This window comes from Nannobrachium achirus (genome assembly GCF_963921795.1).
Source record: "Nannobrachium achirus genome assembly, chromosome: 2".
Taxonomy (NCBI): domain Eukaryota; kingdom Metazoa; phylum Chordata; class Actinopteri; order Myctophiformes; family Myctophidae; genus Nannobrachium; species Nannobrachium achirus.
Window position 1 is genome coordinate 19,682,439 of NC_137811.1, and position 17,878 is coordinate 19,700,316.

The 17,878-nt window shown below is 42.6% G+C and overlaps 1 protein-coding gene across 1 annotated transcript; it reads left to right on the top strand.

The window, feature by feature from the left end:
* Nucleotides 1–9,469: 9,469 nt before the first annotated feature.
* On the top strand, nt 9,470–17,468 carry LOC308297006 (endothelin-2; the record flags this gene model as incomplete). The annotated part of the gene is made up of 5 exons (XM_080740387.1): nt 9,470–9,527; nt 12,198–12,357; nt 13,738–13,851; nt 14,972–15,037; nt 16,989–17,468. The coding sequence occupies 5 exons, from the start codon at nt 9,470–9,472 to the stop codon at nt 17,068–17,070; spliced, it is 480 nt and encodes a 159-aa protein (XP_080596513.1). The 3' UTR covers nt 17,071–17,468.
* Nucleotides 17,469–17,878: the final 410 nt, after the last annotated feature.

Below are 17,878 nucleotides of genomic sequence, written 5' to 3' on the forward strand. Positions count from 1 at the left end.
CCAATTGACGCCCCTGCTCCTCTCCTCTCCTCTCCTCTCCTCTCCTCTCCTCTCCTCTCCTCTCCTCTCCTCTCCTCTCCTCTCCTCTCCTCTCCTCTCCTCTCCTCTCCTCTCCTCTCCTCTCCTCTCCTCTCCTCCCCTCCCCTGCCCTCAGGCTGCAGGAGGCTGCGGAGCATCAAAGAAGAACTGTCAGGATCAGTTGCAGCTTCCATCCAGACATGGTGTTATACAGAAAGGTACTACATTTATTTACATTAGTAAAAATAGAAATGTTCTGTTACAAGTAAAAGTCCGGAATTCAAAAAACTATTTACTTAAAGGGATTTTATTTTCCTATTGATTACTCACTTCATGGAGACTTGAAATGTTGTCGCATAGCTAAGCCAATACTTTGACGACAAGCAGTGGTTCCCTATGGAGACACAAAGAGCCTGCTTTGCACAGTGTGCAAGTGTCTCCTCAAATTATTGGCATAGGAATACGATAAAAACTAAAAACATATCCATGAATTCAAGTCTCCATGGAGTGAGTATTATCTATAGGAAAAATGTTCATTTTATGGGTGAACTATACCTTTAAGTAAAAGTACCAAAGTATTGGTATCAAAATGTACTCAAAGTACCACAAGTAGAAAGTACTCTTTATGCAGAATGTCCAATTTCACATAAACAATCTTTTGAAAATAGCAGATCTACAAGCTGTTCTACAAGCTGCATCGCGACACATTGTGAGCTTGTATATCGTCTAATTTCAAATGGCCGTAATGTATATAGGGCCAAAGTGGTTAACCCATTTAGAACGGGTACACATTATTGTGTATCATTATTTTATGCTATAACTATTGAAAAACAGCAGATATACAAGCTCACAGCGCGGCACCGAGTGCCGTGCTGTGAGCTTGCAGATCTGCTATTTTTGAAAAATCGTGAAAATTTGAATTTTGACCCGATTCTATAAGTGTCTTTTGAATCCTTCTAAGATTTTTTGAAAAACCTGTGTTTCTATGTCAGCAATCTGGCTAGCCATCGTCAAAGAAAAGGTCCTTTTCACTTAAATGGAGCTCAGTTAGTCTGTTCTTGAGAGACTACTACCGGTATGTCAGTGGTTCTCAAACCTTTTCATGTGAAGGACCCCCAAAATGTATTTGGTCACGGTCCCCAATCTCAAAATATTTAGTTCCAGGGACCCCCCAGAAGCAAAATCTGAGTTACAAACGTTCGCTTTGAAAATACTTATATTCAAAGATTTGCACACATTTTCACGACTTTTTCCAAAAATAGCAGATCTACAAGCTCGCAGCGCGGCACTCGGTGCCGCGCTGCGAGCTTTAATATCTGCTATTTTTCATTGGTTAAAGCATTCAATAATTCTAGGCCTATGTTGTATAATAACAATAAAATCATGGCAAGGTAACTACAGAACCAAACCTCTACCAAAGTCTTCTGGCCTTTTAAGCACATCATATTTCAATATGTCCTCCACTGTCAAAGAAGCAGTTTGTTAAGTAACCGTTCAGTCATACCAGTTCTTGGTGCTCCTCTGTAAAACGTCAACCTTTTGTCCAGAGTAGGGGTGCAGTAATTGCATACTTCCATTCTGGTTGACACTAGCCCACACACACACAGATAAACTGTCATGTTTCCTCCCTGCCCGGGGCAGCGCTGCCCCGGGGACACGTCTGACCCCCGCGTTGCCCGGTGACTGGACACAGTAGCCGTGTACACAGGGGCGTCACAAGGGAGGGGGGGAAGTGGGACTGAGTTACTAGGGCCCAAGGTGGAGGGGCCCTCATTATTTTATACTTTAGGTATTGAAAAATAGCAGATATACAAGCTCGCAGCGCGGCTGCTATTTTTGAATTGGTCGTGAAAATCTTTGAATAATTATGTATTTTTGAAGTGAACATTTGTAACTCAAATTTTGCTTCTGGGGGGTCCCTGGAACAAAATATTTTGAGATGGGGGTCTGTGGCCAAATACATGTCATTTTGGGGGTCCTTCACATGAAAAAGTTTGAGCACCACTGACAAAAAAAAAATCTATTTTTTTCAAAAATAGCAGATCTAGCTTGTAGATCTGCTATTTTTCAATAGTTAAAGCACAAAATAACGCGTAATAATGCGTTCCCTGTCTAAATGGGTTAAACCCCCTGCCCCTATGAAGAACATTCATGGGAGCCCCGCAGTGAATCCTTGTACCCGGGGCCCAGAATTTGGTGCGACACCCCTGCGTGCACCGGGCCCTTCCTGATAGCCAAATGAAAAGGCTTCAGCTCATGTAAATGAGAACGACCGCTAATCTCCCAATACACTCCTGATCAGCGAAAACATGATGCTATCGGGCCGTTGCGGGCTGTATCTTCATGGCAGCTATTCAGCCCGAGTTGACAGGTGGGGGAATCAATCGTCTGATAAGGAAATTAGGTAATGATGAGTATGGAAATGGAGGCAGATCAACGTGTCAGTCTTTTCTGTGCCCAGTGGGCCTGGATGATTTGTGCTCTGGCTGCCAGAGACAATGTGGGCCAGTGATTACAGACGCTCGTCTGTAACACGGGAAGGGCAGCCGTTTTAGAGTAAAGGTTCTGTCGCCCAGATGTGCAGAGAATGTTTCTAAAAGGGCCTTTTGGTGAAAATATCGAAAATAGCAGACCTCCAAGCTCGCAACGTGCCGCGCTGCGACGCGTTGTGTGCTTGGAGGTCTGCTATTTTCGATGCTTGATTTCTACACAGAGAGGGCAATTCTTTCAACACGAGATGCTGCATTCAAGTTAAGGAGAGTTTCGACAAGGCAATTCTCTTGAATGCTGCCTTCAGGTATGGCATGGAAAAGGGGGCATTTGCATTTCTTTCGCCATAGTAAAAACTGCATTCATGGTCCGGACTCCTCCGGAGAGGGCACTTTTTTACAAACGGATAAAAGGGAAGGGGCTCAAGCCCCCTTTGATGTCTATGTGTGCACGTGCCTGGTGTAGCCTAGTATACCCTCCAGCATCTCAAGTTCAACGCATGCGGTGCCCCAATCCACGTCTGTAAAGAAATTCCACATCACAATCTAGGTCAGTGGTTCCCCAAACCTTTTAGCTCGAGATCCAAAAGAGACATTCAATGTCTCCCCGGGGCCCAAACTATAGTGAAAATACAATTCACTTGTAGATCTGCTTTTTTCACTACTTTATAGAAAGAATCATGATGTCATATTTAGACGCTGATGTTCCCCCTTCAGGGCGAGATCACTTCTCGCCCTTAGGACGTCTTACTATTACTGTGTCAGAATGTGATGCCTGGGGACGTGGCTAATTGGGCCTATGTAATGAGTTACTTGGGAATGAGAAAGTGTTGGTCTAAACAGCATGAAATCTAAATTACATTCTTAACACTTGTGGTAAAAAAACAAGTCAAAAAAGATAACATGAACTAATATGAATAAGTAGATCTGCATACTGTATAACTAGCATCTGTGAAAATAGGTGAAAAGAAGGAATGAGAAAGGCTGAGGGTTAGGGTCTGAAGAGGTGAGTTTTCTGAGATGACTGGCAGGTAAAGCAGAGGGGCTTCACAAGGTCAGGTTTGATGTCAGAGTGGGGTCTTTCATGACAGCTTCAGATGTATAACCCATAGAATCATTCACCTTCACCTCACTTTTACACCAACTTTTTTACAGCCTTAAATATGTATGTGTTGTTCATAAAGACAGGCTAGATACTGAAGCCGTTTTAGTCATATGACCATGACCATGTAACTGTTGTTACTGAAGGACAGAAGGGACAATGTTTACATAATGTTTTTCAATTTGATTTGAATGTTATTCGTTCAGTTTGTCACCCTCTGGGTGTTAACAGCAGCAAAGAATAAACTTCACAAAAATTGTTAAATGTTTATTTAAAAAGATTTCTCTATTGCTAAAGGTAAATGGTGCATTTATATAGTGCCTTTCATCTGAGTCATAATCAACTCCTCAAAACATGGCCCCCTTTTCAATATTTACCATAAAGCTTACCACAATTTGGAAATAAATATTTAAAGCTGTAAGCCTACTGTAACTCCCTGTAGCAAGAGCTCTGTCAGTCAACAAAACTTTGTTTTTGCAAAAGAAAAGGGATGAGACCAAGGCACTCTTGTGGAAAAATGTAAAAGCCTTTAATAGTCTGGCTAATGCATAGCAATAATACAAAACCTCACCTACGTGTTGCGGCAACAGTGTCTTCTTCAGAGGGCGACTGCTATGTTTTTGTTTTGTTTTAGTGGGCCACATTTTGTTAAGACGGAGACGTAAAAAAAATAACTCAAGAAATGTTTGTGGCGCTGACGCTGCTGAGAATAAATCCCCTTAGATAAGTACTTTCCAGAACATGTCCCAATGAGGGAGGGGAAGTGGCTCAGGGGTAGAGTTGCCGTCTTAGGACACGGAGGGTTTCCGAAGGGTTCCCAGTTCGATCCCAGGCTCCCCCAGAGTTAGTGTGGAAGAGTCCTTGAGCAAGTCTCTGAACCCCGAGTTGCTCCTGGTGAGCAGGTTGGTGCCTTGCATGGTTTCCTCCGCCATCGGCGTATGAATGTGTGTGTGGAAAAACTAGACCAGGTCACCTGGACGTGCCAGACCCGCAATGAAAACTAGTATGGCACTGAACTAACACATGAACACACAGGATTTTATAGTCTCAGCAACAAAGCGTAGTGAGCTTGTAGATCGGCTGTTTTCACTAGTATGGCACTGAACTAACACATGAACACACAGGATTGTATAGGCTGAGCAGCTGGAAATGTTTGTGAGCTGGGCTGAGGAATTTATAGTGTCAGCAGCTCGTCAGCCAACTCAACTCAGCTGGTCCTGTACAGGTGACGGCACTCAAGGCAATCAGAGGAAAAGAGGACAGGCAAACTGAGGAAAAGAGGGACCGACAGACCGACAGACCGACAGACCGACAGACCGACCGACAAAGCCTTATGTAGGCCGACCCCCTGGGTCTGGCAAAAAGTGCCTTGGATAAAGGCGCTGTATAAATGCACCATTTACCATTTACTTTACTGAGACATTGACAAATAAAAGGATGGAAGGTTGGGTCTATAATTTAGACCAGGGGATAATACTGATATTTTCACAAATTGGTACCACCCAAGGTGACCGTACGTTTTTTACATTTTTGTCTTCCTACATGTCTCTAGTTTATATTTTGGTATGATAACCCTTTCTGAGAAGTAGCTTAATTGATGTTATCACCCGCTAGAGTCGCTGTCCCATTAACTTTACTATACAGGGAAAAAAAGGTAAAAAATAATCAGTTTTATGTTGCATATGAGGGGTCAAACTAGGGGTTTTTCATGATTCTGAATCCATTGCAAGCATCTGTTTTGCACACAAAAACATTCCTTGGGCTAAAACGGCCCCCTCAAATGTGTGAAAAGTGATGACTCATCACTTTTCATCCCTTTTTCAAAACAACTAAACCGTCGTTTTTAGCGCAAGCCAAGGAATGTTTTTCGTGCAAAAGCAAAACAGATGCTTGCAATGGATTCAGAATCATGAAAAACCCCTATTGACCCCTCATATGCTACTTAAAGCAGATAATTTTTACCTTTTTTTCCCTGTAATGTAAAGTTATCATACAACTAGAGACATGTACGAAGAAGAAAATCCAAACGTTTTACAGTCACCTTGGGTGGTACCAAAATTTGTATTATCCCCTGTACTAATTGTGAAAGTAAAAGAATAACTCGAGAAATGTTTGTGGTGCTGACGCTGCTGAGAATAAATCCCCTTATAGATAAGAACTTTAGTTTCCAGAACATGTCCCAATGAAGGTCCTTTACTTTATTGAGACCATGACAAATAGAACGATGGAAGGTTGAGTCTATAATGGTGAAACGGTTTACAGTTAAAGGAGTAGTTCACCACTTTTCAACCTGTCCTCATATAATAGGTCCTCACTAATGTTCATGATAAAATATCACAATCTTTTTCTACTCAGTCCAAGTCTCCTAGGAGAGCTGTGGGAAGTTCAGAATCCATCATCTTGTGACATCATCATTTTCCAAAAAAAAGATTTAATCAATATTTTTGAATTTTTTTATTATCGCGAGGACAATGGCTTCCACTTTAAAATTGCAACTTTTCAGGAATAGAAAGCCTGCAGTTTCTATAAGCTGGATTGGCAATCGATGATGTCACATGACGATGGGTTTCTGACCTGCCCACAGCCCTCCTCTGAGAAAAAAAGAAAAAAAAGAAAAAAGCTATTTTTGAGTGAGGACCAATTATATGAACATAGGTTGAAAAGTGGTGGAGTGCCCCTTTAAGTATAGCAGCCATAGCATTAAGTCAGTGGTTCTCAACTTTTTCAGGCCACGACACCCCAGAAATATTTGGACTTGGGACCCCCCACCCTGCACAAGCACATGGAATTGTAGGTGTAGGCATTACATTTAGTTTGACCTATTCCATTGTGAAAATAGCCGATCGGCTATTTTTACAATTCCTACTCTAATATTTGACAATTTGACCAATGTTTGACCAGAGGTACTTAAATGGTATTTAAAGTCCTTAAATTGTCACTTACAAATGTGCAGATACCCTCTATACACTTATACTGTATGTTGGTCTGTTTGCTGTTGAGTGAGAAAACAATGTTAACATTTAGTTAAACATCTGGGGACCCCCCCAAAACAATTTGGGGACCCCTCCGGGGGTCCTGACCCACAGGTTGAGAACCATTGCATTGCATTAAGTCATCATGGTACGTCCCCTGCGGTCACAGTTTCCAGGGTCCCCCCCCCCCATTCATTCACTCCCTGGTCTTCCCCTGTCAGTCCTTATCAGGGCATATTCAAATCAGCCAATCGGCATCCATCTCTCTCTCCTCTTTCCCCCCCTGCCATCGTTTCTCCATCCCTCCATCATCATCCAGTCCAAAGACCCTTCAGGCTTCATTCAGAACATTATCACCTCAACCTTGTATCTTCCATATTTCAACTTTTTTTGTAAAAAGAATGATCTATAATTCTATATAGTTCCGTCATACAAGAGTGCCACACACAAATAGCATTATCTTACAAGTGAACAACGTGCCACGATGTGACGCACTGGGACCTTGTAGATCAGCTATTTTCACTGATTCACTTTAAATAATAATGATAAAAAGGAACTTTTTTTTTGGACATACAAGGTTTCCACCTGACAGAAACGATAATATAGTTAAGAGGAAGAATGAACCCATCGTCATTCATCACTCAGACACTGACAGCAGACAGACATACAGTAAAATGCCTGAGGATATCGCCTCTGTCGAGTGGAAACCTCATATTGTCCAAAAATGTTACTTTTCAGGATTCCAATTCAAAAGCATCAAAAGTAGCGGATCTACAAGCTCGCAGCGCGGCACTCGGTGCTGCGCTGTGAGCTTGTACAGGTATGTCTGCTATTTTTCAATAGCTAAAGTATCAAATGATTCTAATAAGTCTAATAAGTCTTAATGAGTTAAAATGTGGAGATAAGTGGTTTCTTCCCCCGACAGTGACGATAAAGGTTTTCTACACATGTAGGATGACAGTAACATGTTGGCGGTCCATCAGTGGAGCTCCTCTTCCCTGTACCGAGGCAGACACAGCCTGAGGGGCTGTCATAGTGTGTTGGAGGCAATGGTAGGATTATTGACTGCTTTAACTATTGAAAAACAGCAGATATACAAGCTCACAGCGCGGCACCGAGTGCCGCACTGCGAGCTTGTAGATCTGCTATTTTTGATTCCGATTCTATAGGTGTCTTTTGAATCCTTCTGAGGTTTTTTGAAAAACCTTTGTTTCTGTGTCAGCAATCTGGCTATAGCCATCGTCAAAGAAAAGGTTCTTTTCACTTAACTGGAGCTCAGTTAGTCTGTTCTTGAGAGACTACTATGTCAGTGGTTCTCAAACCTTTTCATGTGTAGGACCACCAAAATGATATGTATTTGGCCACGGACCCCCCATCTCAAAATATCTATTCCAGGGACCACCCAGAAGCAAAATTTGAGTTACAAACGTTCGCTCTAAAAATACATATTTTCAAAGATTTGCACACATTTTCACGACTTTTTCAAAAATAGCAGATCTACGCGCTGTGAGCTTGTATATCTGCTATTTTTCACTGGTTAAAGCATTCAATAATTAGGCCTAAATGGGTTTTAAGTAACTAAGTAAGTACATTTACTCAAGTACTGTTCTCAAGTACAGTTTTGAGGTACTTTTACTTTACTGGAGTGTTTCCAATTGTCAGTACTTTCACTTCTACTCCACGACATCTGAGAAGCAAACATTGTATTTTTTATTCTACTGCAGCTTTTTGAAAACATTTAGTTGCTAGTTACTTTGTAGATTTACTGTAGGTTATTATTACAAAACATTCATTAACAACTTCAACCATATACATTTTGCCCATTTGAAAATAGCAGATGCAACGCATTGTGAGCTTGTAGATCTGCTATTTTCAAATGATTTTATACAATTTAAAAACGCGTGAAATGGGACATTCTGCACAATGAGTAATTTCTACTTTTGGTACTTTAAGTAGCCTACATTTTGATACCAATACTTTTGTACTTTTACCCAAGTGATGAAAAATTAGATTAGGTCAAAGGTCATGTCTCACCTACAGTATAGAGACACAGGATCTGACACACATTTTGACCTGATGGTCAAGATTCAGTTATCCCCTGAACAAGCAGGCAGGCTCTCATTAGATCAATAGTAAAATGTCAGCGCAGGAAACCGGGTTAAAATCTGGGGTAGGAAAGTTACATAGTGCAGCTCTAATCAATTTAAAGTTTTGAAATACCGGTAATTGTGGGGGAAAAAAAGTATAATATCATGCCTCTGAGATGTATAGTGGTTGGAGTATACAGTATAATAGTTTTGTAAAATATCCATACTGAAATAAAGACAAAAAGTACCTCAAAGTTACACTTTAAATACAGTACTTGAGTACTGAGTTACTTTCCACCACCGCATGTGGCAGTGGATCAGGGAACAACCTCTTCCCTGTATGCTGTGTGCTGTGCTGTGTCCCAGGCAGGCACAGCCTGCGGCGGGCTGGACTGTGCTTGATAGATAGGAGGAGAGGAGAGGAGGGATGGGGGGAACAGGGGAAAGAGGAGGGATGGCTGGAAAGGAGGGGGAGGCAGAGGAGGAGGAGGAGGAGGAGGAGGTGGCGTATACTGTAGAGACAATGAAAATGGCAAAGATTCCTGGAATGTTTGGGCTAGTCAAACAGCCCGGGGTTGTATAACTGAAAGTTGTAGCAGCTAGAGTATATAGGGCTTAGTTTGCATGGGAGGCGGGGCCTGCCTGTGTGACATCATGGCTGGGAGGCTGGCTATAAGTGGTGGAGAGGAGAGGAGCCTCATGCACCTGCAGACTGACTAAACACAACCAGTGCTGTTAGAGCTGCTCCTCTCTCCCTGTGGACTCTTAAAGGATAACACTGTGCACACATAGAGATTAACCATGTCCTCCCGAAGCGCACTCATCCTGCTCATCACTGTGTGGGCCTCCCTGCATGACGGTGAGTCTCTGCTGCTGATGCTTTTTGTTTAGTTTGTTACCCCTCAGAAAGAACAGATGTAGCTGCATGCATCATGCATGCACTGCGGGATAAGATACCGTATAGATGCAGGTATACATGCAATGTGGGGTTTTGTAATGATGCTGGTATTAGAATTAGCTACCGTATGTACTGTCCATGTGTGTAGGTAGGTTACTGCATTTTGAACACCCAAGACAGGTTTCTCCTATGGGAGACAGTGTGGACCTTGACCTTCAATTTGGAGTATAGTCTGCATTAGTTCATCTGAAACTTGGGCTGTTGCTCAACTATGATGCTAAGAGCCTGACCGAGAAAAATATTGAAAATACTCTTTTGGGGAGGGAGCAATGTACACAATTAATGAATCACTTGTGCAGCCCGTCACACTGCGCACAGAGCAATAACTGTCTCCTATGGCCTATAGATGCATGTTTCAGCAAGTCCCATTCCTCGGCTTCCTTCTTAAAATTGACCAAATTCTAGTCAACATTGCACAAGAAGAACTACAGTGATAAATAGCCCCAGCTATCACTCAATCTATAACCTGTTGCATAACATTTGATCTTTTTTTCTTGGAGATGATTTGTCTTTGATGTTGTGACCAGAGTAGTGGGCTGTTATCAGGGGCGTCACACCAAATTCTGGGCCCTGGGTACAAGGATTCACTGCGGGCCCCCCATGAATGTTAACCATTGAAAAATAGCAGATATACAAGCTCACAGCGCGGCACCGAGTGCCGCGCTGCGAGCTTGTATATCTGCTATTTTTGAAAAATCGTGGAAATGTGTGCCAAGAAACCTATGTTTCCATGCCAGTGATGCTCAAACTTTTTCATGTGAAGGACCCCCCCATCTCAAAATATTTAGTTCCAGGGACCCCCCAGAAGCAACATTTGAGTTAAAAAAAATACATATATTCAAAGATTTGCGCACATTTTCACGACTTTTCAAAAATAGCAGATCTACAAGCTCGCAGCGCGGCACTCGGTGCCGCGCTGTCAGCTTGTATATCTGCTATTTTTCAATAGCTAAAGTTACTAGGCCCCCTCCACCTTGGGCCCTAGTAACTCAGTCCCACTTTCCTAGCCCTTGTGACGCCCCTGGCTGTTATGCTAAAAGGCTCTGGTCTCTGCTCTGTCTGTACCTCCAGCTCTGCAACCATGTGGGGCTTGTGGGAGCATGACAGTGTTTGCCCTTCAGTTTGCCAGACGATTCATTTGGAGGGAACACTAGAAATGTTTGACTGGCAGCTATTTACACTACTTGTCTGGGAGTTTGACATGATGGTTGAAGGGAACAATCAGACGCTCTCATAAATCAAGCCACTCGCTGGCCTGTGGAAGCCCTTTTTCAGGCACTGATTAATATCAAAAGGCCCTGAATTGAACTAAAATGACAGAATTTCTCTCTGAGATTTTTACTAAATTCAGTTAATTAAGCAACTACGAGAAAAGAAAAGAGCTCAGAAGTAGCAACTGCAAGAAGAAAACTGAATTCACTGTTTTTTTTTGTGTGTGTCGGGGGGGCAACAGGAATTCTGTGACATAACATTTCTCCAAAGAAAACTCACAATACTTCCTTTTTAACCTGATTTAATTCTGAACTTAATGTATATAATGTGGTTGCACCAAGGAAATGTCAGTCACCATCACCACCCGAAGGGGTGAATCTATTTGAACACGTTACATTACATTACATACATTACAATACATTTTCTTTTCACCGTATGGTAAAGCAGGCCATGTGTCGCTGACAGTGTACATGAATGGAGCAGCTGCTGAATCAGCACAAACACGGCGATGAACTCATTCTACTCTTATGCCAACCAAAGTGTGGAATGTCCTCAACCACCAGACATCAAAAAGTGACTCCTAGCTACCGCCATATAAGAGCACCTGTCTGCAATTTGAAACGTGCCCTAGAAAAGTCTGCTAGCTCGCCAAAATAAATTACTTGTGGGTCTTTATATAATGTCTTGACGAATTGAATACACAGGACCACAAAGGAAACAAGCCCTCAGGGGGCTTTTTGTGTTATCCTTTTAGCATTATTGTATAACTGTAGTCTGTACCTCTGTACATTTTGCAAACTAGTATTCAAGTATTCAATCAATCACTCAAACCAGTGGCGTCAGTTCAGAAAAGGCTAAGGTGGCGCGCGTGCATGACACCAGTCATGTTGCCATACCTTAGCAACAGGCATGATACAGGCATGATACATTTATTTGAAGTACATTTTATTTCCCCCCCCGTTTCTAAGGTTTCTTGGGCTGGATATGGCAGCTAAACTTGGCATGTTAGTGAACGTGCCACAATTAACGATTAATAATGCATTGCACCTGTGCAGCTGACCTGCGGAACCTGGGAATATACCATTATTTGTCAAGATGGGGAGAATAAAAGTGTGGAGAATTATAATACCTTGTTGAAGTGGCCATTTTGTTACATTTTGCATTTGTAGTTATTTTACTGTAATTTAACAACAAAATAACCAGCACAGATAGATAGACAAAGACACATTCATGGATTTATATTTAAAAGAAACTTTTATTTCCCCCCCCCCTGGACCCAGGGTATGGCAGCTGCATACCCTCGCCATACCCAATTGACGCCCCCTGACTCAAACTCTTCTTGTCTCTTTCCGACGGCAGGTCTGTCTCTTCCTGTGACGGAGCACACGGACGCGGAGGCCAGTGACTCTGTGCTGCCTCCCCACCGGGTCAGGACCAAGCGCTGCTCCTGCAGCAACCAGCTGGACTCTGAGTGTCACTACTTCTGTCACCTGGACATCATCTGGGTCAACACTCCCAGGTGTGTAAGAGTTTTCTTTGATGTTTCTATTGACAGGAAAAACACACGTAATACACGTGACCATATCGTTGCAGGGTGTTTTTTCGTACATTAACGGCCCTACTTGATCATACTACAGCGTCACACAATCAAAAGTAGCAGATCTACAAGCTCGAAACGTGCCACGTTTTGAGCTTGTAGATCTGCTTTAGATTTTTTTATCCTGAGAAGTAAATAATATTTGTACATAATCTGTACAAAAGGATACAAAGGTCAGCAGCATAAATACAAACGTGCACAACTCTGAGAGAGAGAGCAATAACCATTTCTGGAGAACTCATCATATTATGCTATCTGGGTTAGTCATTATTACTGTATAATTAATCTTCCGGTCATCGTCTTCATATCAAAGAACAAAGTTTAAACAAACAAAGCCTATTTCATTATCTGTTTTCAATGGAAGTATTAAAGGAGTATAAAGGTGTGGCGGTCTGGGGGAGTAGCCCTGCCCGAAGGTCAACAGGGGGTTGAATGTAACGGAGTAGCCCTGCATAAGACTAATGGCTCCCTCTGGTCAAGGGGGATTTCCCTTTGGAATGAGCGGTGGGTGTTAGGATTGAGGATTCCCTTTTGGATGAGCGGTAGGATCCAGCTGTTATGGCCATTGGTGTTGGAGCCAGGTTTAGTGGCCCTAACATAATTGTTAGCACATTCATAACAACGGCTATAACAGTGTCATTCCTTGTTGAGCATGTGATGTTTTGAAGTTTAAACACTAAACCAGCTCATTATAAACATGTCTAAAGCAGGAGTCTTCAACGTTTTCAGGCCAAGGACCCCTTAATTGAGAGAGAGATGAAGCAGGGACCCCCACAACCTTATCATAGATTCCATATAATTTGATTGTTTGACAGCACAATCATCAGTATATTTTGGATTCATGTTAATGTGTGTTTTCAGATATTTAACCATGTCAATACTTAATAAACTTCACCTTTCTCTGTACTTAGTCTGCTCTTTTCCCCCTCCAAAGCTCTTTGCCGAAAATAGCCGATCTACAAGCTCACAACGCCTCTCAGTGCGAGGCGTTGTGAGCTTGTAGATCTGCTATTTTTGGCTAAAGTTCTCAGAATATGGACACTAGGGTTCAAGTGGTTAATATAAAAAAGAAGAAAAAAAGTTCCTATCACTCAAAGATTTGGAGAACCCCCTGTAGTAACTCTGAGGACCCCCTGTTGAAGACCCCTGGTTTAAACACTAAACGATATTGGCTGGCAGAACATAGAAACGTATCAACAGTACTTGACATAGAGTTTTTGTTTCCTCTCTCTCTCTCTCTCTCTCTCTCTCTCTCTCTCTCTCTCTCTCTCTCTCTCTCTCTCTCACTGTGTGTGTGTGCAGTAAGACAACAATTTATGGCCTGGGCAGTGCCCTGTCCCGGCGCCGTAGATCTGCAGGTCGCTGCGCGTGTGCCAACTCTGCTGATCACAGCTGTGCCAGCTTCTGCCACAACAGGTGAGTTGGGAGTCCCGACTATACCACAAACAGACACACACGCACCCAGACAGAGAGAGGAAATAGGAAATCTGTTCTTTTCGGTTGAGGCTGTGCAACACAAAGTCTAACTTTTTGAGTGTGACAGCTCAGACACTCTTGTGTCTGAACTCTTGGTGACCCTTGGCGACACTTGGCGTTGGTCTGCTACAGTGTGTTTACGAGGGCAGGGTCCACACAGCTCTTTATGGAGTGTATGTGAGGCGTGGTGCCGTCCGTGGCACACAGGGGTCAGCGAAGAGTCGATTTGTCTGAGACGCTAATATCATTAGCTCTGATGTGTATGCTCAGTAGTACCCTCTCATCAGTGTGTTTTGATTGGCTGAGGGCTTGAGTGAGTAGGAGTTTGATAGGACTAAAAGCCTGAGTCAGGGATTCATGGCAACAGGAGACGACCATGTAAAGAAACAATGTCACCATGAATGGAGGGGTGCGCCGCGTGTAAACAAAAAATATCACTATGGCTTGAGGGATGCGCCACGTGAGACTCACTATAGAGACTACTCAGTTGAACCATCTACAGAGACATCTGAACCCTTAGCTTCCCTGTTCTGCGGTGAACATTGGCCTAAAAGAGCCACTCTGCTGTGTAAGCTCACAATGTGGCACGTTGCAACGCATTGTGAGCTTGTAGATAATTGGCTATTTTTCAAAGATGTTTGATGTAGAGGAAATACAATTAGAGGGCCTAGTATTGACCCCTGGGGTACTCCAAGTATAGTCCTATATGGGGTTAAACTGATGTTTTTAAAAAACATTTTGAGAAGTGATCTGCGTATATAAAACATGTGTAATGCACAGGTTACAATAAAATCTTTAGTGAGCATGTAAAAAGATAAGAATGTTTTAGGTTTGCAAAAATAAAAGACAAAATGCAACTATAAATTCCTTGACGGCAGGTTTTGTAATTATTGTTCCAAGGAGATGCAGCATCATTTCTGTTATATCACGGCCAATAAAACATAAAAGTCTAGTTATAGACTGATAAGGTTCTGAAGATATCTTCAGTTCAGTTCAATTTCAGTTCATTTCAGTTCAGTTCGGTGCCATGTCTTCTAACTCTATGACTCTGTTATTGCAGCCCTGACATCCCTTCACCAAAGAATGCCGCCAACATGCCTCAAACCAACCTGCTCAGTATCCTCAGGTAAGGTTTTTAAACCAACGAACACACACACAAATATTGTATATTGGTTCTTAGAGGTGTTTGAGGTGCTATATATGGCACGGCGGTCATAGAAAGAACCTTTTGGCCACATGCACACTATATGTGGACATTGGCATGTCATCATAGGCCAACATTACGCACAAATAGGCAAACATTTTGCCAGCATTTGGTGAAAATAGGCAAACATTCACTGATTATAACCTGATGCAAGCTTTGCATCGTGTACGGTACATAACTTGTTGCAGTTGACATACAACAAAGTACAGTATGGGCTTTTAAAATTGATAAGCCTGTGAACGGTTCGTATAGATGTTCAGTAACTGGTTCTTCAGCTTAGTTTAGGCAGCTCTAATGGTTCTATAGCACAGTTTGTCAAAGGTCATATTATAGAACCAAAAGAGTTTACCCTATGTTTAGGAGCCAGTAACTTTTTTATGTATAGAGCATCGCAGCGGAAGTGGATCCCTGGTGCCACTTAATATTCCCCATTCATTTTCGCCATAGACTTTTACAAAAATATTTATAACAATTATGTTAAGCCTCGAACCAAGCCATCCAGGATGGCAGTGAATCATGACAATAAAACCTTTGATTCTATGAAAAGAACATTTTGAAAATCGCTAAACAAAGGGTATTTATTAAATGTAGTATATCAAATAATGTAATACTAAAATATGTTTTCACATAGGATCAAAGGTTGTATGGTCATGATTCACTGCCATCCTGGATGGCTTGGTTCGAGGCTTAACATACTTGTTATAAATATTTTTGTAAAAGTCTATGGCGAAAATGAATGGGGAATATTAAGTGACACCAGGAAACCACTTACGCTGCGACGCTCTATAGGCCTACATACATAAATAAAATAAAAAAAGACTTCAACTAGGGCATTCACGAATAGTGATTTTTAGTATTCTAATTATTCGACCTCAAAGTATTCGAATAGTCGAATATTCGACAGGACTGGCGAAACTGTCAAAAATTAAGTAAGCAGGCGAACATTGTGAAAATAGAAAATAGCCGATCTACATGCTCACAACGCCTCGCAACGCGAGGCGTTGTGAGCATGTAGATCTGCTATTTTCACAATATTTATCTGCGGAACCGAGTCACATTAAATGTAGCCTCGGAAACCCAGACTTTTACATTAAATGTAATACCTACAATTCCAAGTGCTTGACAGGGTTCTTATGACTTCCTATCTTGCCAAGCTTTATAAACCATGAAGAAATATATATGTTTTTTTAAAGCTATACTGTGTAAGTTGCTCAACTAGTGGTCAGTAGCGTCCGCGTCTTTCGGCCGTTTTTCGCCGCGGACCGGGCCTCACACCCCCGCGTCACCCCCGCGTCTGCCTCCACCTCGCCGAGATCTATCTTTGGAGGGGTCCCTGGTTCCTGTGCGTTCAGGCATTCCGGAGAAACGGAGTGTTTCACCCGAGTATAGATAGAGACACACGGGCGCCTACAAATATGGCCGCCCTATTGTGATAGCTAGCGACCCCACTTCAAGATGCGCTGTGATTGGCCGGCAGTGTATAACCCTCGCTGTGATTGGCCGGTAGTGTATGATGACGTCATTTTGCCGGGAAATCCCGCCCCTGTCACTGCTAGAAGAAAATATATAAAGAGAAGGCTTCAGAAGCTGAAAATAACGGAGTGGGTGTTCTAAAACTTTAGCGATTTAAGAGTTAGGACAATTTTAAGATTTGTTTTATAAAAAAAGTTACATGGTATAACTTTAAAGACAAAACAATAAAAAAAAAAATAGAAATAAGCGAATATTCGACTTCGGTGAACAATGTCGAATAGTGACTTTGATATTCGAATATTCGAATATTTGGTGAATGCCCTAACTTCAACTAAGACGGTTCTGTATCTGTCACTTACCGGTGTGTTTGTGTGTGTGTTTTTTATTTGTCCACCACCAGATCTGTAGCCATCATGTCCGCCAGGCTCCGGGATTTGGACCGCCGCAGCCAGGCCGGCCCCGAGCCGCAAAACCAGCGCTAACCGGGCGCCGCTCTGAAAGGCGGCGGGATCGAGAGAAAGAGAGAGAGCGAGAGAGGGAGAGAAAGGAGCGCGAGCACCTGAACAAAATGTCCCTCCTCGGACGCAGAGGAGGACAAACAAAAGGGCTGCTGAGAGACGTGTCCCACGCAGGAAGCGGCGGCCGCAGAGCCGCCGTACGCTGGTCTGTTTGTACCCGAGAATACCGTAGAGAGAGAGAGGGTGGAAAATGTGATACGGCACCAAACCTGGGGACAGTCAGTGTGTGACAGCTTCATGGAAACCAGATGCTGTGGGATTAGTTCTCAGTGAGAGAGAGAGAGAGCGGCCTAAAACGTCAGGCTAGGAGAACAGTGCAGTATACTGTAGGCCCCCATGGCTGCTGTTGTTGGGGTCCTGGGTCAGAGAGTCTGGGGCTATTGTGTGTCAAATGGTCATTTAAATTTGGTGTAAGTCAGTGTTTCTCAAACTTTCAAACTTCAAGGTCTCCCCTTAACTCTGACCGTGTACAAATGGAACCAAATGGACCCGTTAAGGGTCCATTTGGTTCCATTTGTATGCTGTCAGAGTTACAGACTTGTATGGGTCCATTTAGACCCTCCTAAAGGAGGGGTCTACTGCTTTCAGTTAAGGGGAGACATTGAAATGTAAAAGTTTGAGAAACACTGATATAGAGCATTAACCTTTTAACAAACAAAAAAAACTAAGTATCACTTACAGTACCTTTAGCTCTGTCGAGTGCTGTCCATTTGTACGTACATTCTCAGAGTTACACAATCCGTGTAGGGTCCGTTTGGTTCTATGTGTACAC